Raw genomic sequence first — 24,965 nt, 5'->3', positions numbered from 1 at the left:
CTTGATCATTTAATCGCCCTCCTCTGGACACATTCCAGTTTGTCAATATCTCTGTTCAATTGTGGTGCCCAGAATTGGACACAATATTCCAGGTCTGGTCTAACCAAAGCGGAATAGAGGGGTAGCATGACTTCCCTAGATCTAGACACTACGCTCCCACTGATGCAGGCCAAAATCCCATTGGCTTTTTTTGCTGCCACATCACATTGTTGACTCATGTTTAACTTGTTGTCCACGAGGACTCCAAGATCTTTTTCACACTTACTGCTCTCGAGCCAGGCATTGTCCCCCATTCTGTACCTTTGCATTTCATTTTTTCTGCCAAAGTGGAGTATCTTGCATTTGTCACTGTTGAACTTCATTTTGTTAGTTTTGGCCCATCTCTCTAATCTGTCAAGATCGTTTTGTATCCTGCTCCTGTCCTCTGAAGTATTGGCTATCCCTCCCAATCTGGTGTCGTCTGCAAACTTGATGATCACGCCTTCTAACCCTTCATCTAAGTCAGTGGTTCTCAACCTTCCTAATGCCGTGACCCCTTAATATAGTTCCTCATGTGTTGGTGACCCCCAACCATAACATTATTTCCGTTGGTACTTCGTAACTGTAATTTTGCTACTGTTATGAATTGTAATGAAAATATCTGATATGCAGGATGTATTTTCATTTACTGGACCAAATTTGACACAAATAGCCAATATGCCCAAATTTGAAAACTGGTGGGGATGGGGGGATTCATTTTGTCATTTGGGAGTTGTAGTTGCTTGGATTTATAGTTAACCTATAATCAAAGAGCATTCTGAACTTTACCAACAAAGGAATTGAGCCAAATTGGGCACACAGAACTCCCAAGAGCAAAAGAAAGTACTGGAAGGGTGTGTTGGGCACTGATCTTGAGTTTTGGAGTTGTAGTTCACCTACATCCAGAGAGCACTGTTAACTCAAGCAATGATGGATCTGGACCAAACTTGGCACGGATACTCAATATGCCCAAATGCAAACACTGGTGGAGTTTGGGGAAAATAGACCTTGACATTTGGGAGTTGTAATTGCTGGGCTTTATAGTTAACCTATAATCAAATAGCACTCTGAACCCAGCCCAAAATGGATCTGCACCAAACTTGGCACACTACCGACATGGGCAACATGAACTACTGGTGGGTTTGGGGGGGTTGTTTTTGAATTCTGGGTGTTGTCATTCACCAACACCAACAAGGATGAGGACAGGCAGAGACATCTTCAGCCTTCTCTGCCAAAAGGGTTCCTAAGACCATCAGAAATATGTGTTTTCTAATGGTCTTTGGTGACCCCTCTGAAACCCCCTCATGACCCCCCCAGGCAGGCCCGTAGCGAGGGGGGGGGGTTTAGGGGTTCAACCCCCCCGAAATGTTTCAGATTTTTTTAAAAAAACCTGGTTTACTCATGAATTTTAACTGGTTAACCCAATCCCCATGCTAACCCTATGAGATGCAAAAAATCAAGAGTCCCTCCAGAACTGCAAGCACCATCTCAAGCAAATATTAGCAATTTATTCACACTGTCATTTTGCAGCAATAGCCGATGTAGTTGTTCTGGTACAGCTGTACCAGGAGCTCCAACTTTATTTGCTTTGTATTAAATGTTTGCTTGCAGTCCTAAGTTTCAGGAACTCTGCAGATAGGTGGCTTCTTTGGTTGCAGTCATAGGGCAAGTCACCTGTCCATCATTGTTAAGTTTTGGTCCCGCCCCTTGCTCAGGGCAATTGGGAAGGGAAGGGAGCCATTTTTAGTTAGTCTCAGCAAGGTAAGCTTATGTATAGGATGTGTGCAAACTTCCCCTGTACAAAAGCTTCAACCCTTAAGACCTTCCGGGGGAGAAAGGTCTTAAGAGTCTCCAAAGAATTTCCAGGAAAACAGCCCTAAAGACCAAAGAACTCCAGCTGGAGAATATCTACTGCCTTGCTGGTAGGTCCACTCGGCGTTCGAGATGCAGTTCGACCCGGTAGCGGAGCCCACATCAGTAAGGGTTAGATTACAGTCCGCCTGGGAGAAGTTAAAATGGGGATTTTCCTTTAAAAAAGAAGTTATTGAAGACAGTTGCCTGTCCTTCGTGGGCAAGATTAGGAATTCACCAGTTGCCCAAAAGCTTGGAATCATTTGCTTAACTTTACTGAAGACAAGAGAAGTTTCTGTTTGATTGTTCATTAATAAAAGACTTTGTTGTACTTCTCAAGCCATCTAAAGACTGTTTGTGGTGAAAACCTCTGAGAACTTCTCTTTAGGCCCCCTGGCTTCCCGCTGGGCAAAGGTTGCACGTCCTGTTCTTTTACAGGCCCAGCGCGCGACAAAACAGTAGTGAAGCAACCAAGTTTGGGGGGGTGGGGGGGATGTTGAATGCTCTCATTAAGGAGGCCAGACTTGGTGGAGGTGGTTGACAGGGGCAGAGCTGCAGGCTATTGAAGGCTGCTCTGCCCCCTGCTGTGCTCTTTGCTTCAACGTGAGCTAGGAGGCAGGTTTCAACCCCCCCCCCTGTGAAATTTTCAACCCCCCCCCCGAAAATTTAAACCCCTCCCAAAAAATTTTTCTGGCTACGGCCCTGCCCCCAGGGGTCCCGACCCCCAGGTTGAGAAAAACTGATCTAAGTCATTAATAAAGATGTTGAACAGGACCGGGCCCAGGACTCCACTTCGGCAGAAAAAACGAAATGCAAAGATACAGAATGGGGGACAATGCCTGGCTCGAGAGCAGTACGTGTGAAAAAGATCTTGGAGTCCTTGTGGACAACAAGTTAAACGTGAGCCAACAATGTGATGTGGCAGCAAAAAAAAGCCAATGGGATTTTGGCCTGCATCAATAGGAGCATAGTGTCTAGATCTAGGGAAGTATGTGGTTCAGTTGTATTTGATGGCCTACATATTGTGCCTACTTAATCATAGATTATTTTATCTGTTCTAGATAGTGTCTAGATCTAGGGAAGTCATGCTACCCCTCTATTCTGCTCTGGTTAGACCACACCTGGAATATTGTGTCCAATTCTGGGCACCACAATTCAAGAGAGATATTGACAAGCTGGAATGTGTCCAGAGGAGGGCGACTAAAATGATCAAGGGTCTGGAGAACAAGCCCTATGAGGAGCGGCTTAAGGAGCTGGGCATGTTTAGCCTGAAGAAGAGAAGGCTGAGAGGAGATATGATAGCCATGTATAAATATGTGAGAGGAAGCCACAGGGAGGAGGGAGCAAGCTTGTTTTCTGCTTCCTTGGAGACTAGGACGTGGAACGATGGCTTCAAACTACAAGAGAGGAGATTCCATCTGAACATGAGGAAGAACTTCCTGACTGTGAGAGCTGTTCAGCAGTGGAACTCTCTGCCCCGGAGTGTGGTGGAGGCTCCTTCTTTGGAAGCTTTTAAACAGAGGCTGGATGGCCATCTGTCAGGGGTGATTTGAATGCAATATTCCTGCTTCTTGGCAGGGGGTTGGACTGGATGGCCCATGAGGTCTCTTCCAACTCTTTGATTCTATGATTCTACGGAACCCTGCGGCACTCCACTTGTCACTTCATCCATTGGGTCCTTGTGTTCAGGGCGCTGCAAGGATTGAATGGCACTGAGCCCTAGCAATTCAGGTGGTGCCAAGTTGCATTCCTTAGAATCATAGAATCAAAGAGTTGGAAGAGACCTCATGGGCCATCCAGTCCAACCCCCTGCCAAGAAGCAGGAATATTGCATTCAAATCACCCCTGACAAATGGCCATCCAGCCTCTGCTTAAAAGCTTCCAAAGAAGGCGCCTCCACCTTCCTTCTGCAAGGAAGAAGACACCAATGCACTGCTGGGGTTGTGCGCTCTGGCCCAGCGCCGCGGCTGCGTACTGCCTCCCTTCAGGGCTTCCTCCCTTGTCCCTTCCTCCTCTTCAAGCCTCGCCTCTCTCCCAGCTTCGTCGCCAACGAGTAGGGCCGCTCATTGGCCCGGGAAGCGGAGGAAGGGGAGAGGCCGAGACGAGCAGCAGGAAGAAGCGCAAGGCGAGGAGGAGGCGCACGAGTTTGGAGAGGTCGGAGGGGGGACCGCCTTGGAGGACGGAGAAAGAGGGGGAGAAGGTGAGGGGGATGCAAAGGACCCCGGAGGTGGAGGGTCCAGAGCCCGAGGAAGGCCCTGGTCCATTTGATGGGGCAAGGAAGCACCCCTGGGCCCCTCCTCGGGCCCCCTTTTTCTCATGCGTCAAAGGCGCGCTGTGCGCTTTGGAGTGTTGCCCCTCTCCAAGGGCGCATCCGCCTTGGAGAAGGAACCCAACTGGACACCACTGCCACTGCCATGCGGTGGGATCCAGGGAGCTGTAGCTTGACAAAGGCTTTTCTGCACAATTGTGCTGAGGCCTTCTCCCACTACAGCTTCCAGGTTTCCATAGCATGGATGGAGCATCCAGCTAAGGCCATTGGAGTGCTGTCAAACTGCATGAAATCAGTAATGTTGTCAAAGATTTCTCCTTTAACAACAGTCAATGTGCCTGTCCCTGGCAGCTTTAAAATTCCAGTAGTCTATGCAGAAATAATAATGTTATAGTATCAAAGAGTTGGAAGAGACCTCATGGGCCATCCAGTCCAACCCCCTGCCAAGAAGCAGGAATATTGCATTCAAATCACCCCTGACAGATGGCCATCCAGCCTCTGCTTAAAAGCTTCCAAAGAAAGAGCCTCCACCACACTCCGGGGCAGAGAGTTCCACTGCTGAATGGCTCTCACAGTCAGGAAGTTCTTCCTCATGTTCAGATGGAATCTCCTTTCTTGTAGTTTGAAGCCATTGTTCCGCATCCTAGTCTCCAAGGAAGCAGAAAACAAGCTTGCTCTCTCCTCCCTGTGGCTTCCTCTCACATATTTATACATGGCTATCATATCTCCTCTCAGCCTTCTCTTCTTCAGGCTAAACATGCCCAGTTCCCTAAGCCGCTCCTCATAGGGCTTGTTCTCCAGACCCTTGATCATTTTAGTCGCCCTCCTCTGGACACATTCCAGCTTGTCAATATCTCTCTTGAATTGTGGTGCCCAGAATTGGACACAATATTCCAGGTGTGGTCTAACCAAAGCGGAATAGAGGGGTAGCATGACTTCCCTAGATCTAGATACTATGCTTCTATTGATGCAGGCCAAAATCCCATTGGCTTTTTTTGCCACCACATCACATTGTTGGCTCATGTTCACCTTCCTGTCCACGAGGACTCCAAGATCTTTTTCACACATACTGCTCTCGAGCCAGGCGTCCCCCATTCTGTATCTTTGCATTTCATTTTTTCTGCCAAAGTGGAGTATTTTGCATTTGTCACTGTTGAACTTCATTTTGTTAGTTTTGGCCCATCTCTCTAATCTGACAAGATCGTTTTGAATTCTGCTCCTGTCCTCTGAAATCAGTAATGTTGTCAAAGATTTCTCCTTTAACAGTCAATGTGCCTGTCTCTGGCAGCTTTAAAATTCTAGTAGTCTATGCAGAAATAATAATGTCGTTTTACTATTCAGTCTCAGGTATGTATATCTATATAAATAATAATGTAATGTTCGTTTGTGGGATTAACATAACTCAAAAACCACTGGGCGAATTGACACCAAATTTGTACACAATACACCTATCAGGCCAACGAGTGACCATCACACATAAAAACACTGAAAAACACAGTGGTAGAGACTTAAAAAGCCAAAAAAATAAAAAAAAATACATTACAACACATGCATAAACCCACATATACACACATATATTCACACACAAAACACATATACACAGACTGGGCCTGTGGGATTAACATAACTCAAAAACCACTGGGCGAATTGACACCAAATTTGGACACAAGACACCGATCAGGCCAACGAGTGACCATCACACATAAAAACACTGAAAAGCACAGTAGAAGAGACTTAAAAAGCCAAAAAATTTAAAAAATACATTACAACACATGCACAAAACCACATATACACACATATATTCACACACAAAACACATCTACACAGACTGGACCTGTGGGATTAACAGAACTCAAAAACCACTGGGCGAATTGACACCAAATTTGGACAAAATACACCTATCAGGCCAATGAGTGACCATCACACATAAAAACACTGAAAAACACAGTGGAAGAGACTTAAAAAGCCAAAAAATTTTAAAAATACATTACAACACATGCACAAAACCATATATACACACATATCTATATAAATAAAAATGTAATGTTCATTTGTGGGATTAACATAACTCAAAAACCACTGGGCGAATTGACACCCAAATTTGGACACAATACACCTATCAGGCCAACGAGTGACCATCACACATAAAACACAGAAAAACACAGTTGAAGAGACTTAACAAGCCAAATTTTTTTAAAGAATACATTACAACACATGCACAAAACCACATATACACACATATATTCACACACAAAACACATCTACACAGACTGGGCCTGTGGGATTAACAGAACTCAAAAACCACTGGGCGAATTGACACCAAATTTGGACACAAGACACCGATCAGGCCAACGAGTGACCATCACACATAAAAACACTGAAAAGCACAGTAGAAGAGACTTAAAAAGCCAAAAAATTTAAAAAATACATTACAACACATGCACAAAACCACATATACACACATATATTCACACACAAAACACATCTACACAGACTGGACCTGTGGGATTAACAGAACTCAAAAACCACTGGGCGAATTGACACCAAATTTGGACAAAATACACCTATCAGGCCAATGAGTGACCATCACACATAAAAACACTGAAAAACACAGTGGAAGAGACTTAAAAAGCCAAAAAATTTTAAAAATACATTACAACACATGCACAAAACCATATATACACACATATCTATATAAATAAAAATGTAATGTTCATTTGTGGGATTAACATAACTCAAAAACCACTGGGCGAATTGACACCCAAATTTGGACACAATACACCTATCAGGCCAACGAGTGACCATCACACATAAAACACAGAAAAACACAGTTGAAGAGACTTAACAAGCCAAATTTTTTTAAAGAATACATTACAACACATGCACAAAACCACATATACACACATATATTCACACACAAAACACATCTACACAGACTGGGCCTGTGGGATTAACAGAACTCAAAAACCACTGGGCGAATTGACACCAAATTTGGACACAAGACACCGATCAGGCCAACGAGTGACCATCACACATAAAAACACTGAAAAGCACAGTAGAAGAGACTTAAAAAGCCAAAAAATTTAAAAAATACATTACAACACATGCACAAAACCACATATACACACATATATTCACACACAAAACACATCTACACAGACTGGACCTGTGGGATTAACAGAACTCAAAAACCACTGGGCGAATTGACACCAAATTTGGACAAAATACACCTATCAGGCCAATGAGTGACCATCACACATAAAAACACTGAAAAACACAGTGGAAGAGACTTAAAAAGCCAAAAAATTTTAAAAATACATTACAACACATGCACAAAACCATATATACACACATATCTATATAAATAAAAATGTAATGTTCATTTGTGGGATTAACATAACTCAAAAACCACTGGGCGAATTGACACCCAAATTTGGACACAATACACCTATCAGGCCAACGAGTGACCATCACACATAAAACACAGAAAAACACAGTTGAAGAGACTTAACAAGCCAAATTTTTTTAAAGAATACATTACAACACATGCACAAAACCACATATACACACATATATTCACACACAAAACACATCTACACAGACTGGGCCTGTGGGATTAACAGAACTCAAAAACCACTGGGCGAATTGACACCAAATTTGGACACAAGACACCGATCAGGCCAACGAGTGACCATCACACATAAAAACACTGAAAAGCACAGTAGAAGAGACTTAAAAAGCCAAAAAATTTAAAAAATACATTACAACACATGCACAAAACCACATATACACACATATATTCACACACAAAACACATCTACACAGACTGGACCTGTGGGATTAACAGAACTCAAAAACCACTGGGCGAATTGACACCAAATTTGGACAAAATACACCTATCAGGCCAATGAGTGACCATCACACATAAAAACACTGAAAAACACAGTGGAAGAGACTTAAAAAGCCAAAAAATTTTAAAAATACATTACAACACATGCACAAAACCATATATACACACATATCTATATAAATAAAAATGTAATGTTCATTTGTGGGATTAACATAACTCAAAAACCACTGGGCGAATTGACACCCAAATTTGGACACAATACACCTATCAGGCCAACGAGTGACCATCACACATAAAACACAGAAAAACACAGTTGAAGAGACTTAACAAGCCAAATTTTTTTAAAGAATACATTACAACATATGCACAAAACCACATATACACACATATATTCACACACAAAACACATCTACACAGACTGGGCCTGTGGGATTAACAGAACTCAAAAACCACTGGGCGAATTGACACCAAATTTGGACAAAATACACCTATCAGGCCAATGAGTGACCATCACACATAAAAACACTGAAAAACACAGTGGAAGAGACTTAAAAAGCCAAAAAATTTTAAAAATACATTACAACACATGCACAAAACCATATATACACACATATCTATATAAATAAAAATGTAATGTTCATTTGTGGGATTAACATAACTCAAAAACCACTGGGCGAATTGACACCCAAATTTGGACACAATACACCTATCAGGCCAACGAGTGACCATCACACATAAAACACAGAAAAACACAGTTGAAGAGACTTAACAAGCCAAATTTTTTTAAAGAATACATTACAACACATGCACAAAACCACATATACACACATATATTCACACACAAAACACATATACACAGACTGGGCCTGTGGGATTAACAGAACTCAAAAACCACTGGGCGAATTGACACCAAATTTGGACACAAGACACCTATCAGGCCAACGAGTGACCATCACACATAAAAACACTGAAAAACACAGTGGAAAAAACTTAAAAATTTAAAAAAAAATACATTACAACACATGCACAAAACCACATATACACAGACTGGGCCACAGCAACGCATGGCAGGGGACGGCTAGTCTATATAAATAAAAATGTAATGTTCGTTTGTGGGATTAACAGAACTCCAAAACCACTGGACCAATTGACACCAAATTTGGACAGAATACGCCTAACAACCCAATGAGTGACCATCATTCAAAAACATTGATTTTTGTCATTTGGGACTTGTAGTTCTTGGGATTTACAGTTCACCTACAATCAAAGAGCATTCTGAACTCCACCAATGATAGAATTGAACCAAAGGTGATACACAGCACTCCCATGACCAACAGAAAACACTAGAAGGGTTTGGTGGGCATTGACCTTGAGTTTGGGAATTGTAGTTCACCTACATCCAGAGACCACTGTGGTCTCAAACAATGATGGATCTGGACCAAACTTGACACAAATATTCCATATGCCCAAATATGAAAACAGATGGAGTTTGGGGGAAATAGACCTTGACATTTGGGAGTTGTAGTTACTGGGATTTATAGTTCACCTACAACCAAAGAGCATTCTGAACCCCACAAGTGACAGAATTGAGGCAAATTTCCCACACAGAACCCCCATGACCAACAGAAAATACTTAAGGCCATCCAGTCCAACTCTCTGGAAGTATTTAAACAGAGGTTGGATGGCCATCTGTCAGGGGTGCTTTGAATGCAATATTCCTGCTTCTTGGCAGGTGGTTGGACTGGATGGCCCATGAGGTCTCTTCCAACTCTATGATTCTATGATTCTTCACCAGGGCAAGAAAATCTAATCAAAGCCCTCCTGACAAAGAGCCATCCAGCCATATAGATAGATAGATATGATTCACACACACACACAGATATACTATCATGGATTTGAAAGAGACCCTTAAAGAAGGACTATGATATGTTGCATATTCCAGAGTAGGCAAACCAGACACTCTCCACATCAACACTGACAAAGAAACAGCAAGAAATACTGTTTACCCACAAGCAGAAAGAAATTATATATATTAAAAACCAACACTTTTTCAATACTTATTTTCCATATCAACAGATTGGGCCACAGCAATGCATGGCAGGGGACAGCTAGTATCTATATACATAAAAATGTAATGTTCGTTTGTGGGATTAACATAACTCAAACCACTGGGCGAATTGACACCAAATTTGGACACAATACACCTGTCAGGCCAACGAGTGACCATCACTCATAAAAACACTGAAAAAGACAGCAGAAGAGACTTGAAAAGCCAAAATAAATAAATACATTACAACACATGCGCAAAACCACATATATATACACACACACACATATATACACACATATACGCATATATACACACAAAACATATACACAGAATATACACAAAAACATATACACACACAAATATATACACACACATATACCTATATTGGATTGGATTACTGTAATGCACTCCAGATTGGACTACTGTAATGCACTCTACGTGGGGCTGCTCTTGAAAACGGCCCGGAATTTTCAATTGGTACAACGGGCGGCAGCCAGGTTACTAACTGGTGCTTCTTACAGAGAGCGGTTAACCCTCCTGTTTAAGGAGCTCCACTGGCTGCCGTTCATTTTCCGGTCCCAATTCAAGGTACAGGTTCTCACCTACAAAGCCCTGAACAGTTTGGGACCCACCTACCTGCGTGACCGCATTTCTGTGTATGAACCCACACGATCTCTCTGATCATCTGGAGAGGCCCTGCTCACGCTCCCACCTTTTTCGCAGGCGCGATTGGTGGGCACGAGGGAGAGAGCCTTCTCGGTGGTGGCCCCCCGACTCTGGAACTCACTCCCCAAGGACATCAGACATGCCCCAACGTTGGCAGTCTTTAGGAGGAACCTGAAAACGTGGTTGCTCCAGTGTGCCTTTCCAGAATAAGGAGAACTCTCAGCAATATGCCCTCATAATGCACTTTAATACTGACTTAGGATGGACTGCGTTCCCTCATTTCTCTCTGAAAAATCCTATCCCAGTTATATTTTACCTTGTTCACGTCAGCATATTTTCATTTTAATCTATTACATTCATCCCGGCCATTTTAAAATTGCTATATAATAATAATAATAATAATAATAATAATAATAATAATAATAACAACAACTTTATTTGTATCCCGCTACCACCTCCGCAAGGGACTCGGTGCGGCTTACATGAGGCCGAGCCCACAATACATCAGCAAAACACAACAACAGCAGTAATACAAAACAATAAAATAAAACTCATAAACAACAATAGGCAGTAAACATCAACAATAACAAAATAACATTTAAAAATGTGGCTGGGCCAAATGTAATGATTAAAATTTTAAAAATAATGCTAAACAAGACCAGGTGAAAAACTGGCAGGAAAAATGAAATGCAAAGATACAAAATGGGTGACGCCTGGCTCGAGAGCAGTACGTGTGAAAAAGATCTTGGAGTCCTCGTGGACAACAAGTTAAACATGAGCCAATAATGTGATGTGGCGGCAAAAAAAGCCAATGGGATTTTGGCCTGCATCAATAGGAGCATAGTGTCTAGATCTAAGGAAGTCATGCTACCCCTCTATTCTGCTTTGGTTAGACCACACCTGGAATATTGTGTCCAATTCTGGGCACCACAATTCAAGAGAGAGATTGACAAGCTGGAATGTGTCCAGAGGAGAGCGACTAAAATGATAAAAGGTCTGGAGAACAAGCCCTATGAGGAGCGGCTTAAGGAGCTGGGCATGTTTAGCCTGAAGAAGAGAAGGCTGAGAGGGGATATGATAGCCATGTATAAATATGTGAGAGGAAGCCACAGGAAGGAGGGAGCAAGCTTGTTTTCTGCTTCCTTAGAGACTAGGACGCAGAACAATGGCTTCAAACTACAAGAGAGGAGATTCCATCTGAACATGAGGAAGAACTTCCTGACTGTGAGAGCCGTTCAGCAGTGGAACTCTCTGCCCCGGAGTGTTGTGGAGGCTCCTTCTTTGGAAGCTTTTAAGCAGAGGTTGGATGGCCATTTGTCAGGGGTGATTTGAATGCAATATTCCTGCTTCTTGGCAGGGGGTTGGACTGGATGGCCCATGAGGTCTCTTCCAACTCTTTGATTCTATGATTCTATATGTCACCATTGATTGTTTTTGTTTATGTGATTTATATGATTTGTATTTTATTGATTGTTTATTGATGTGTTTATTGATGTTTGTTTGATGTATCTTGGGCTTGGCCTCATGTAAGCCGCACTGAATCCCTTGGGGAGATAGTAGCGGGGTACAAATAAAGTTTATTATTATTAGTATTATATACACACAAAACACATATACACAGAATATACACAAACACATATATATACACAAATATATACACACACAACATACACAGAATATACACAAACACACATATATACACAACTATATACACACACATATATGCATATACACACACACAAAACATACACAGAATATACACTTATAATATAAAATTAATAAAACTTTATTTATATACCGCTCCATCTCCCCGAGGGGACACAGAGCAGTTCCCAGGTAGCATCACAAAAACATACAAAGTAAAAACAACATAACCATAAGATTAACAAACAAAATATAAGCCTAAAGATTGTTGCCATAACACACATATATTAAAAGTAATACTGCCTGTTCAAGGCAATTAAAAATTTAAAAGGCCGGGTCAAGATGTGCAAGCCCAAAAATTCTAGTTGGCCTGGGAATTAAGTGCAATGCTATGGCAGGCAACAATAATATTAGGTCCAGGTCTGTGTCTGTTCATTTTGGGGCCGATTAGAGGAAATAATCTGGGTAATTAGTAGGAAGAATAAGGCCGTATTTGACAATGTATAGGGCTGAGTTAGAACTGGTCATTTTCAAAGGCTTGTAGAAACCACCAGTCTTCAAGCTCTTATGAAAGGAGGGGAGGGATGGCGCCTGTCTCGTTTCCCTTGGAAGGGCGTTCCTGAGACGGGGGGCCACTACTGAGAAGGCCCTCTCTCTCATCCCCACCAACAGCGCTTGAGACGGTAGTGGGACCGAGAGGAGGGTCTCCCCGGATGATTTTAGAGCTCGTGCCGGTTCATAGAAGGAGATGCAATTGCAGAGATAAGCGGGGCCCGAACCGTTTAGGGCAGTGTTTCTCAACCTGGGGGTTGGGACTCCTGGAGGGGTTGTGAGAGGTTGTTGGAGGGGTCCCCAAAGACCATCAGAAAACACAGTATTTTCTATTGGTCATGGGAATTCTGTGTGGGAAGTTTGACCCAATTCTATCATTGGTGGGGTTCAGAATGCTCTTTGATTGTAGGTTAACTATAAATGACAGCAACTACAACTATAAATCCCAGCAACTACAACTCCCAAATGTCAAGGTCTATTTCCCCCAAACTCCACCAGTGTTCGCATTTGGGCATATTGAGTATTTGTGCCAATTTTGGTCAAGATCTATCGTTGCTCTCTAGATGTAGGTGAAGTACAACTCCAGAACTCGAGGTCAGTGCCCACCAAACCCTTCTGGTGTTTTCTGTTGGTCACGGGAGTTCTGTCTGCCAAATTTGGTTCAATTCCATCATTAATAGAATCAAAGAGTTGGAAGAGACCTCATGGGCCATCCAGTCCAACCCCCTGCCAAGAAGCAGGAATATTGCATTTAAATCACCCCTGACAGATGGCCATCCAGCCTCTGTTTAAAAGCTTCCAAAGAAAGAGCCTCCACCACACTCCAGGGCAGAGAGTTCCACTGCTGAACGGCTCTCACAGTCAGGAAGTTCTTCCTCATGTTCAGATGGAATCTCCTCTCTTGTAGTTTGAAGCCATTGTTCCGCGTCCTAGTCTCCAGGGAAGCAGAAAACAAGCTTGCTCCCTCCTCCCTGTGGCTTCCTCTCACATATTTATACATGGCTTTCATATCTCCTCTCAGCCTTCTCTTCTTCAGGCTAAACATGCCCAGCTCCTTAAGCCGCTCCTCATAGGGCTTGTTCTCCAGACCCTTGATCATTTTAGTCGCCCTCCTCTGGACACATTCCAGCTTGTCAATATCTCTCTTCAATTGTGGTGCCAAGAATTGGACACAATATTCCAGCTGTGGTCTAACCAAAGCGGAATAGAGGTCAATCTCCCCCAAAGTCCACCAGTATTCAAAGTTGGCAATGTTGGGCCTGTGTGCCAAGTATGCTCCAGATCCATCATCTGTTGGGGTCAGAGTGCTCTTAGATTGCAGGTGAATTATACATCTCCGTCCCTACAACTCCTCTCTCCAAACCCCTCTCTCCAGATGTTCAGTTGCTGTGTGCCATAGAAAAGGGTAGGTAAAAGAGAGTTTGGCGCTGCGCCCAAACATGAATCAAGGAACATGAAAGGCACTGCAGACTACTTCAACCAGAGAAGTCAGCCATAGCAGAGCACCTGATGAACCAACCTGGACACAACATATTATTTGAGAACACAGAAATGCTGGACCACTTTCACAACCACCATGTCAGACTACACAGAGAAGCCATTGAAATACACAAGCATGTGGACAATTTCAACAGAAAGGAGGAAACCATGAAAATGAACAAAATCTGGCTACCAGTATTAAAAAACTCTAAAATTACAACAGCACAACAACAGAGAGGAAACAAACAAGGACATCTAATCACCTCTCAACAAAAGTTTGCTCCAGGCACTGTCAGGCCATTACATGCTAATCAAGGTGGTCAGTTGAAACATTCACACCCAGCTCCAGCAGACAAGAGTCCTTTGTCCCACCCTGGTCATTCCACAGATATATAAACCCTTTCTCCTAGTTCCAACAGACTTCACTACCTCTGAGGATGCTTGCCATAGATGCAGGCAAAATGTCAGGAGAGAATGCCTCTAGACCATGGCCATATAGCCCGAAAAAACCTACAACAACTCAGTGATTCTGGCCATGAAAGCCCTCGACAATACATTAAAGCAGTTTGTCACAGTGGGAGTCTGTCTAAGTGGACACTCCTGCCAAATACACACATATACATTTTCACATATATCTCACTCTGTGTGTTTATGCTATATATAGCAATAGATAGAAAGAAATGACTAATGAACAGAACTAAAAATATATATAATGGAGCAGAATGTTTTAGCTTCTGCCTTCTTCAGTTGTCAAAGAATGAACTGAGTGTTATATTAGGTAGCACTTTACAACACTACGTTATCACCATTCTTGATGGTGGCCCCCATCTGCACTGCCATATTAAGCAGTTGGAATCAGCATGATACGGTCTACACTGAAAACCGAACTATATGAGACTCTGCTGAGCATATCACGCAGTTTCAAACTGCATAGTATGGCAGTGTAGACGGGGCCTGTGTTTCCTTGATTCTGCTTCTGCCCGTAGGGTGATTCCAGAAGGTGGTGCTGAAGGACTGTGGCTCAACTCTTTGTTGGTTGTGCTACCCAATCCTTCAGTTTTCTGCCTTGTTTCGTGTGCTGTTTCGCTCCAGCACAAAATCTGGGGTGCAAAGTGTTCTGCAGAAAATCTTTTATAATACACCAGTGGTTCTCAACCTGGGGTCCCCAGATGTTTTTGGCCTTCAACTCCCAGAAATCCTAACAGCTGGTAAACTGGCTGGGATTTCTGGGAGTTGTAGGCCAAAAACATCTGGGGACCCCAGGTTGAGAACCACTGTAATACACAGTTCCGCTGAAACTTTACAGCATGAAATTTTGCAAATAAAATTCTGGTGCTTAATTTATTGTCGAAACATCAAATTTCCACCTATACTAACATAGAAGTTAACCTTGTGTGTAAGTCAATGGTGTTTTTGGGTGGTACAATTTCTAGATTTATGTATAGTACTTAAATGAAATCTGTTTTTTGTAAAACCAGGCACCGTAGCCTCCATTTCAGAGGAAGCCATAGTACAGGTAGTCCCTGAATTATGAACAAGGTTTGTTCTTAAGTTGAATTTGTGTGTAAGTTGGAATGGGTACATTTTTTAAGTGTAACTCCATATATGCGCTTCAGATAGCATAAAAGGTAAAGGTAAAGGTAGTCCCCTGACATCAAGTCCAGTCATGTCTGACTCTGGGGTGTGGTGCTCATCTCCATTTCTAAGCCAAAGAGCCAGCGTTGTCCGTAGACAGTTGGTGTTGGGGGGAGGGGTCCCCAGCCGATGACATATGCAGGAGACAAGATGGAACTGTTCCTTGGCCCCCTTTCTCTTCACTCTGGCCCAGAGCAGCGTTTGGTGATGATGGGAGGGGTCCCCAACTGATGACATAGGAAGGAGACAAAATGGAACTATCCCCTCACCCCCTCTTTCTTCATTCTGGCCCAGAGAGGCAGTTGGTGCTGGGGGGAGGGGTCCCCAGCCGATGACATATGCAGGAGACAAGATGGAACTGTCCCTTGGCCCCCTCTCTCTTCACTCTGGCCTAGAGCGGCAGTTTGTGATGATGGAAGGGGTCCTCAGCCAATGACATATGCAGGAGACAAGATGGAACTGTCCCTTGCCCCCCCCCCCTTCACTCTGGCCCAGAGTGGCAGTTGGTGCTGGGGGGCAGGGGACAAGATTGAACTCCCCCCCCCCTTTTCACTAATGCATTAGCAAATTAGACTCCAGAGCTTGCAGTGCTGAAGATTTTGCTGCTTAAATACATAAGGACATGTTGACTTCCAGCTCTGCTGTCAATGAGCCCATGATGGGTAATGAGAATTCGAGCCGTAATCCAGCAACAGCTGTGAAAAACCTTGTGACATCTTATAAGACTCACAGAGTTATTGCGAGTCCTTTAAAGTGCTACAGTGGTTGCCCCTCTGGAATCCAATAAAGCCAAGCAAATACAATCTCTCTTGCCTGCTTAGCCTGTGCTATTAAAAACTAGATTCTAGAAGGAAAGGGCATTGCAATATTTGCTTAGCTCTAGGCTGGAGTCAATCTTGGGGTTGAGCAGTTGAATCATGAATTATTTGGTCTTTTTGTATGTGTCTGCAGGGCTTGCTTGGAGCCATGTGGCCTCTCCTCTGGGCGACGGTCCGGGCTTATGCCCCGTATGTCACCTTCCCCGTGGCCTTTGTGGTCGGGGCGGTGGGCTACCACCTGGAGTGGTTTATCCGCGGCCAGCCTCCTCCGCCAGCCCTTGAGGATGAGAAGAGCATTTCGGAGAGGCGCGAGGACCGCACGCTCCAAGAAAGTGCCGGGAAGGACCTCACCCAGGTGGTCAGCCTCAAAGAGAAGATGGAATTTGCTCCCCGAGCGGTGCTCAACCGGAACCGGCCTGAGAAAAACTGAAGGATCTGCCTGGGTGCCTTCGAGGCCAACCAAATTTTGCCCCTTGGTTGGCAGAGTGATTCTGTTTGGATTCCATTTGGGTTCCTAATCCTATTGGTGCTTCTGCCTTGCCGGGATCAACGAATCTGCCATTCCTGTTGCCTTCACCCTTATTTCGCACCCATGGCAGACCACTAGAATCCAAACAATCTATGGAAATAGGGATGCAGAGGAGGTACGTTGGGACCCGGCACTTATGGGACCCCACAGAACGATTTGTCTCCCACCAGGCGCATTCAACACACACTGAAACTGTGTTGTTATCATGTGTTATGTATCCCCCCCCCCCCCCCAATAGTTTCAGCTGAACAACATGGTCCCTTTTCTTTCCATCTTTTTTTCCTTGACATTGGCCAGATTTGACTTTCAAAACATCCCTCGTCCCTGTGAAGCGAGATTGCTTATTCACATGCCGTTGGAGACTGGCTTCTTCTATAGGACTTCTGGGTGCCAGGAGAAGTTGAAACCACCACACACAACAGGTGGTTGCTGCTTTTGTGCACTGTTGCTGCTACTCAGGAAAACTGGATACATTTCCCCCAGGATTTTCTGTGTGGGAAAGGGGGATGGCTGACTTTTTGGACGTGGATTTACCTACCAGTGAAATTCGATATTAAAACACAGTTTGGAAATGTAGGTACCTTGTAATTTTTTTGGGTGAGGTATCTGTGTTTGCAAGAGATCTTCGCTTATATAAGCATTTCTCAACCTGGGGGTTGGGACCCCTGTGGGGGGGGGGGGGTCACAATTTATTTTATTTATTTATTTCGCATATTTCTACCCCGCCCTTCTCAACCCCCGAGGGGGGACTCAGGGCGGCTTACAAAAGGCACAATTCGATGCCTACACAACCAATAAAAATAAAACATATATAAACAGCAATTATAAACAGTTAAAAACAATCAATTATACATCGCAACCAATAAAACCAATCTCATGCTCAGCGTTCGCCAGCTCAGAGTCCATAAATTCATTCCATATTGTCAGTTCCTATCAATTCTAGTCGTCATTGTCCTTTATCTATCTGCCAGGTTACCCAAACGCCTGGTCCCAAATCCATGTTTTTAATTTCCTTCTAAAAGAGAGGAGGGATGTCGATGACCTAATTTCCCCGGGGAGTGAATTCCACAGGTGAGGGGCCACCACCGAGAAGGCCTGCTCCTCGTCCCCACCAATCTCACTTGTGATAGAGGTGGGGCCGAGAGCAGGGCCTCCCCAGAAGGTCTTAAACTCCGAGGCGGGACGTAGAGGGAGATGCGTTCGGACAGATACGCTGGGCCGGAGCCGTATAGGGTTTTGTAGGTCAAAACCAGCACTTTGAATTGTGCTCGGAACTGGATTGGCAGCCAGTGGAGCTGACATAACAGAGGGGTGGTATGTTCCCTGTATGACGCTCCGGTGAGTAATCTGGCTGCCGCCCGCTGGACTAATTGAAGTTTCCGAACAGTCTTCAAAGGCAACCCCACGTAGAGTGTGTTGCAGTAATCTATTCGGGATGTAACAAGAGCGTGGACCACTGTGGCCAGATCTGACTTCCCAAGGTACGGGCGCAACTGGCGCACAAGTTTTAATTGTGCAAAATCTCTCCCGGCCATCGCTGAGACCTGGGGTTCCAGGCTCAGCGATGAGTGCAGGATCACTCCCAAGCTGCGAACCTGCATCTTCAGGGGGAGTGTAACCCCATCTAACACTGGCTGTAACCCTATGCCCTGTTCGGTCTTCTATGCCCTGTTCAGTCACAAAGAGGTGTCCGGGGGGGGGGGGGGGGGTGGTGGCCAAAGACCATCAGAAAACACTGTCTTTTATGTTGGTTACGTGGGTTCTGTGTGGGAAGTTTGGCCCAATTCTATCATTGGTGGGGGTTCAAAATGTTCTTTGATTGTAGGTGAACTATAAATCCCATCAACGACAACTCCCAAATGTCAAGGTCTATTTCCCCCAAACTTCACATTTGTACCTATTGAATATTTCTGCAGAGTTTGGTCCAGACCTATCATTGTTTGAGTCCACAGTGCTCTCTGGATGTAGGTGAACTACAACTCCAAAATTCAAGCTCAATGCCCATCAAACCCTTCCAGTATTTTCTTTTGGTCATGCGGGTTCTATGTGCCAAGTTTGGTTCAATTCCATCATTGGTGGAATTCAGAATGCTCTTTGATTGTAGGTGAACTATAAATCCCATCAACGACAACTCCCAAATGTCAAGGTCTATTTTCCCCAAACTTCACATTTGTACCTATTGAATATTTGTGCCAAGTTTGGTCCAGACCTATTATTGTTTGAGTCCATAGTGCTCTCTGGATGTAGGTGAACTACAACTCCAAAATTCAAGCTCAATGCCCACCAAACCCTTCCAGTATTTTCTTTTGGTAATGGGAGTTCTATGTGCCAAGTTTAGTTCAATTCCATCATTGGTGGAATTCACAATGCTCTTTGATTGTAAGTGAACTATAAATCCCAGCAGCTACAACTTCCAAGTGCCAACTTCTATTTTTCCAAACCACTGTTCACATTTGGGCCTTTTGAGTATTTGTGTCAAGTTTGGTCCAGATATATCATTGTTTGAGTTCACAGTGCTCTCTGGATGTAGGTGAACTACAACTCCAAAACTGAAGGTCAGTGCTCACCAAACCCTTCCGGTATTTTTTGTTGGTTGTGGGCGTCCTGCGTACCAAGTCTGATTCAATTCCATTCCAGGTTAACTTTAAATCCCAGCAACTACAACTCCCAAATGACAAAATTAATCCCCCCCCCCCCCCCATCCCCACCAGTATTCCGATTTGGGCGTATCGGGTATTTGTGCCAAATTTTGTCCGGTGAATGAAAATGCATCCTGCATATTGGATATTTACATTACAATTCATAACCTTAGCAAAATTACAGTTATGAAGTAGCAATAAAAATAATTTTATGGTTGGGGGTCATCACAACATGAGGAACTGTATTAAGGGGTTGCGGCATTAGGAAGGTAGAGAACCACTGGCTTATATCCTCCCAGCAAATCTGTGGGTTTCCAGCCTTTATCCCAGTAATATGCAACAAGTATTAGGTTTTCAATGCTATTGCCATGTAAAATTTGGACTGGGGGAAGGAACTTGCTTGATTTACTTTGGAATGAAGTTGTTGCTAATGCTCTGGAGCAATCTTGTACAGGGCTTCTTACACTTCTCACTCTCAACCTCTTTCTGTCTGAATCGATAAATGTTTACATGAATCTGGATAAATGGGTATATAGGTAAAGGTAAAGGTTTCCCTAGTCATGTCCGACTCTGGGGGTTGGTGCTCATCTCCTTTTCTAAGCTGAAGAACCGCCATTGACCATAGACGCCTCCAAGGTCATGTGGCCAGCATGACTGAACGGAGCGCTGTGGGTTAAACCCTTGTACTGGCAGGACTGCTGAGTTGTCAAACTACAAGCCCCAGAGCTCCCTAGCATTCAGCCATTGTGATGGAGCCCCCAGTGGCATAATGGGTTAACCCCTTGTGCCAGTAGGTCAGCAAATTGAATCCGGGGAAAGCGGGTCGAGCTCCCTCTGTCAGCTCCAGCTCCCCATGCAGAGACATGAGAGAAGCCTCCCACAAGGATAGTAACACATCAAAACATCCTGGCATCCCCTGGGCAACATCCTTGCAGACGGCCAGTTCTCTCACAACAGAAGCAATTTGCAGTTTCTCAAATCATTCCTGACACACACAACCCCCCTCCCCAAATCTAAAATCCTTCCTGCCGAAGTGGTACTTATTGATCTACTCACATTTGCATGTTTTGAACTGCTAGGTTGGCAGAAGCTGGGGCTAACAGCGGGAGCTCACCTTGCTCCCCAGCAAGTTCAGCAGCTCAGTGGTTTAACCTGCTCTCTCTTTCTCTCTCTCTCTATATATAGATGTATTTATTTATTTATCGTGTCAGCAGCAACCAGACATTTTGTTGAGATTAATTTCAACAATTCAGCAGCAGATCAGTTGCACAACTTCAGCGCTTTCCAGTAGCTTCTTCCTGCACAGTATTTTTAGTCAACTGCTCCCACAACCTGCAGTCACTCTGGAACTCTTTACAGGCACTTGAGCACATGCCTGGCCATTGTCAGTTTTACCATTGTCTTTCCCCCAGTCACGATGACATTACAAACTTACCACAGCACAAAGTTATATCTTGTCTTAGCAGACAGGTTCTTTTAATCAATTACATAGAGCCTTCAACGAACAGCATCACAGCACAAGGAGAGATAATACACTGTACATGACTTCCTTATATACATTTCTATACAATTACACATAGCAATCACTGATTGGTTCCCAACTCATTAACTTAACTCAGACCCAAGATTACATCATTCACAATCACCTGGACTAGGCCAGAACACATTCCCCAAATGAAGCCCTATATACAGTTAATGCATGACTCAGCATTTCCAGTAGAAGCCTATTAGCAGTGCATGACTCAGCTATATTACATTACAATACATTGTAAAACCTGACACATTTGTATTACATTTTAAACAAAAACAAACAAACAGGCAAAACTCAAAGTTTGCAAGTTTGGTAGTTGATTAAATGTCCTTTGACCAGTATCTGGCCACTTGGAGTGCCTCTGGTGTTACCGCAAGGAGGTCGTCCATTGTGCATGCTCAGGTTGCATTGCAGCAGGTGGTCAGTGGTTTGCTCTTCTCCACACTAGCATGTCTGGATTCCACTTTGTAGATATAGATGTACATATAGATGTTGTTATTGTTGTTCATTCGTTCAGTCGTCTCCGACTCTTCGTGACCTCATAGACCAGCCCACGCCAGAGCTCCCTGTCGGCCGTCACCACCCCCAGCTCCTTCAAGGTCAGTCCAGTCACTTCAAGGATGCCATCCATCCATCTTGCCCTTGGTCGGCCCCTCTTCCTTTTGCCTTCCACTTTCCCCAGCATAATTGTCTTCTCTAGGCTTTGCTGTCTCCTCATGATGTGGCCAAAGTACTTCAACTTTGTCTCTAGTATCCTTCCCTCCAATGAGCAGTCGGGCTTTATTTCCTGGAGGATGGACTGGTTGGATCTTCTCGCAGTCCAAGGCACTCTCAGAACTTTCCTCCAACACCACAGCTCAAAAGCATCGATCTTCCTTCGCTCAGCCTTCCCTAAGGTCCAGCTCTCACATCCGTAGGTTACTACAGGGAATACCATGGCTTTGACATATAGATGTAACATAGATATAAACATAGATATAACATAGATATAAACATAACATAGATATAAAAACTAAACATTTTCTAGTAATAAATCAACATTGGCACAGGGCCAAACGGGCTGCTTTCCCTTTTTATGAAGTACATCTGAAGCAATTTCTGCAGAGTCCACACTGTAAACCCTACACGTTGTTGCTAATGTTGCGTCAATGTCTAGGTAGCATTCACAAATCTAGGAGGCATTCAGAAATTCTTCCTAATTCTTTCAGAATCCCAATATTAAGATAAGGGGACACCATTTTGGAGCTGGGGCCTACAGTTGAAGAAGCAGTGGTTGAGCATCCATTCTCCAAAATACTAAAATTGTCACCACGGCTGGCTGAGATGGTGACCTCTTTGCATTTTAATAATTCAACATGCACAGACTTTTGTTTCATACACAAAATTATTGGAAATATAGGTAATCCCCAAGTTTTGTAGGTTTGTTCTTAAGTTGAATTTCTACAAGCACATTTTTAAAGTGTAACTCCAGTCGTCTGTGTGTGTGTCCGAATGCCGATCACCATCTCCCAAAGCAGTTACTATACTCCCTGCTCAAAAATGGGAAATGTAATGTTGGTGGACATGAAAAGATTTAAAGATGGGCTTAAAGTTAATCTTAAAAACTGTGGCATAGACACCGAGAACTGGGAAGCCCTGGCCCTTGAGCGTGGAGGTCAGCTGTGACCAGCAGTGCTGTGGAATTTGAAGTGGTATGAATGGAGGGTGAAAGGGAGAAATGTGCCAAGAGGAAAGCACGTCAAGCTAACCCTGACTGGAAATGCTTTCCACCTGGAAACCGATGTCTTCATTGTGGAAGAACATGTGGGTCATCAATAGGACTCTGCAGTCACCTAAGATTCCTCCACTAAGACCCTACACTTGGAAGGCCATCATACTCAGACAACGAGGGATCAGCTAAGTAAGTAAGTAAGTGTGCGTGTGTATATGTATGTGTGTATGATCATCAAGTTTGCAGACGACACCAAATTGGGAGGGAGAGCCAATACTCCAGAGGACAGGAGCAGGATTCAAAACGATCTTGACAGATTAGAGAGATGGGCCAAAACTAACAAAATGAAGTTCAACAGGGACAAATGCAAGATACTCCACTTTGGCAGGAAAAACGAAATGCAAAGATACAGAATGGGGGACGACTGGCTCGAGAGCAGTACGTGTGAAAAAGATTTTGGAGTCCTCGTGGACAAGTTAAACATGAGCCAACAATGTGATGTGGCGGCAAAAAAAGCCAATGGGATTTTGGCCTGCATCAATAGGAGCACAGTGTCTAGATCCAGGGAAGTAATGCTACCCCTCTATTCCGCTTTGGTTAGACCACACCTGGAATATTGTGTCCAATTCTGGGCACCACAATTCAAGAGAGATATTGACAAGCTGGAATGTGTCCAGAGGAGGGCAACTAAAATGATCAAGGGTCTGGAGAACAAGCCCTATGAGGAGCGGCTTAAGGAGCTGGGCATGTTTAGCCCGAAGAAGAGAAGGCTGAGAGGAGATATGATAGCGATGTATAAATATGTGAGAGGAAGCCACAGGGAGGAGGGAGCAACCTTGTTTTCTGCTTCCTTGGAGACTAGGACGCGGAACAATGGCTTCAAACTACAAGAGAGGAGATTCCATCTGAACACGAGGAAGAACTTCCTGACTGTGAGAGCCGTTCAACAGTGGAACTCTCTGCCCCGGAGTGTGGTGGAGGCTCCTTCTTTGGAAGCTTTTAAACAGAGGCTGGATGGCCATCTGTCAGGGGTGATTTGAATGCAACATTCCTGCTTCTTGGCAGGGGGTTGGACTAGATGGCCCATGAGGTCTCTTCCAACTCTTTGATTCTATGATCTATGTGTGTATAAGTTAAGGGTTTTCCCCTGACATTAAGTCCAGTCATGTCCGACTCTGGTGGTTGGTGCTCATCTCCATTTCTAAACCGAAGAGCTGGTGTTGTACATAGGTTATGTGACTGCATGGAGTGCCGTTAACTTTCTGCTATTGATCTACTAACATTTGCATGTTTTCAAACTGCTAGGTTGGCAGAAGCTGGGGCTGACAGCGGAAGCTCACGCTGCTCCCCAGATTCAAATATGTTAGCTTTTGGTCAACAAGTTGAGCAGCTCAGCGATTTAACCCACTGTGCCACCGGGGGCTACATATACGTGTGTGTGTGTGTGTGTTTGTGTGTGCAAGCTTTGGATAGCATAGGGACAGGTGAACACCCCTGCGGTGTTTGTTTTGCTGTCTGTGCCCCTGTTTAGAAGATGTTACTTCACTTTCTAAGCCTGTGAGAATTGGATTTTGAAAAAATGGGCTTTTTGTGGAAACAAAGATTAGTGATAAAGCTTCACTGGAGACACGTCGCCATGATCAATCTTTCAGGAGTGGATTTCTCTTCTTTTTTATATATCATCTTTATTAAAGGTTTCATTTTATGACATACAGTGCAAATA

The 24,965-nt window shown here is 43.9% G+C and overlaps 1 protein-coding gene across 1 annotated transcript; it reads left to right on the top strand.

Annotated features, from left to right (window-relative positions):
• The first annotated feature begins 3,918 nt into the window (after nucleotides 1–3,918).
• SMIM12 (small integral membrane protein 12) lies at nucleotides 3,919–17,937 on the top strand. Its single transcript, XM_060784586.2, has 2 exons — nucleotides 3,919–4,069; nucleotides 16,966–17,937. Exon 2 carries the CDS (start codon nucleotides 16,981–16,983, stop codon nucleotides 17,260–17,262), a length of 282 nt encoding a protein of 93 aa, XP_060640569.1. The 5' UTR covers nucleotides 3,919–4,069; nucleotides 16,966–16,980; the 3' UTR covers nucleotides 17,263–17,937.
• Nucleotides 17,938–24,965: the final 7,028 nt, after the last annotated feature.

This window comes from Anolis sagrei, chromosome X, assembly GCF_037176765.1.
Source record: "Anolis sagrei isolate rAnoSag1 chromosome X, rAnoSag1.mat, whole genome shotgun sequence".
NCBI classification, from domain to species: domain Eukaryota; kingdom Metazoa; phylum Chordata; class Lepidosauria; order Squamata; family Dactyloidae; genus Anolis; species Anolis sagrei.
The sequence above is the reverse complement of the archived record's forward strand: the minus strand, read 5'-3'. Positions and strand labels throughout refer to the sequence as shown.

Bases quoted from the DNA above. Each gene is read 5' to 3' on its own strand.
- SMIM12 (XM_060784586.2), top strand. From the start codon at position 16,981: ATGTGGCCTCTCCTCTGGGCGACGGTCCGGGCTTATGCCCCGTATGTC.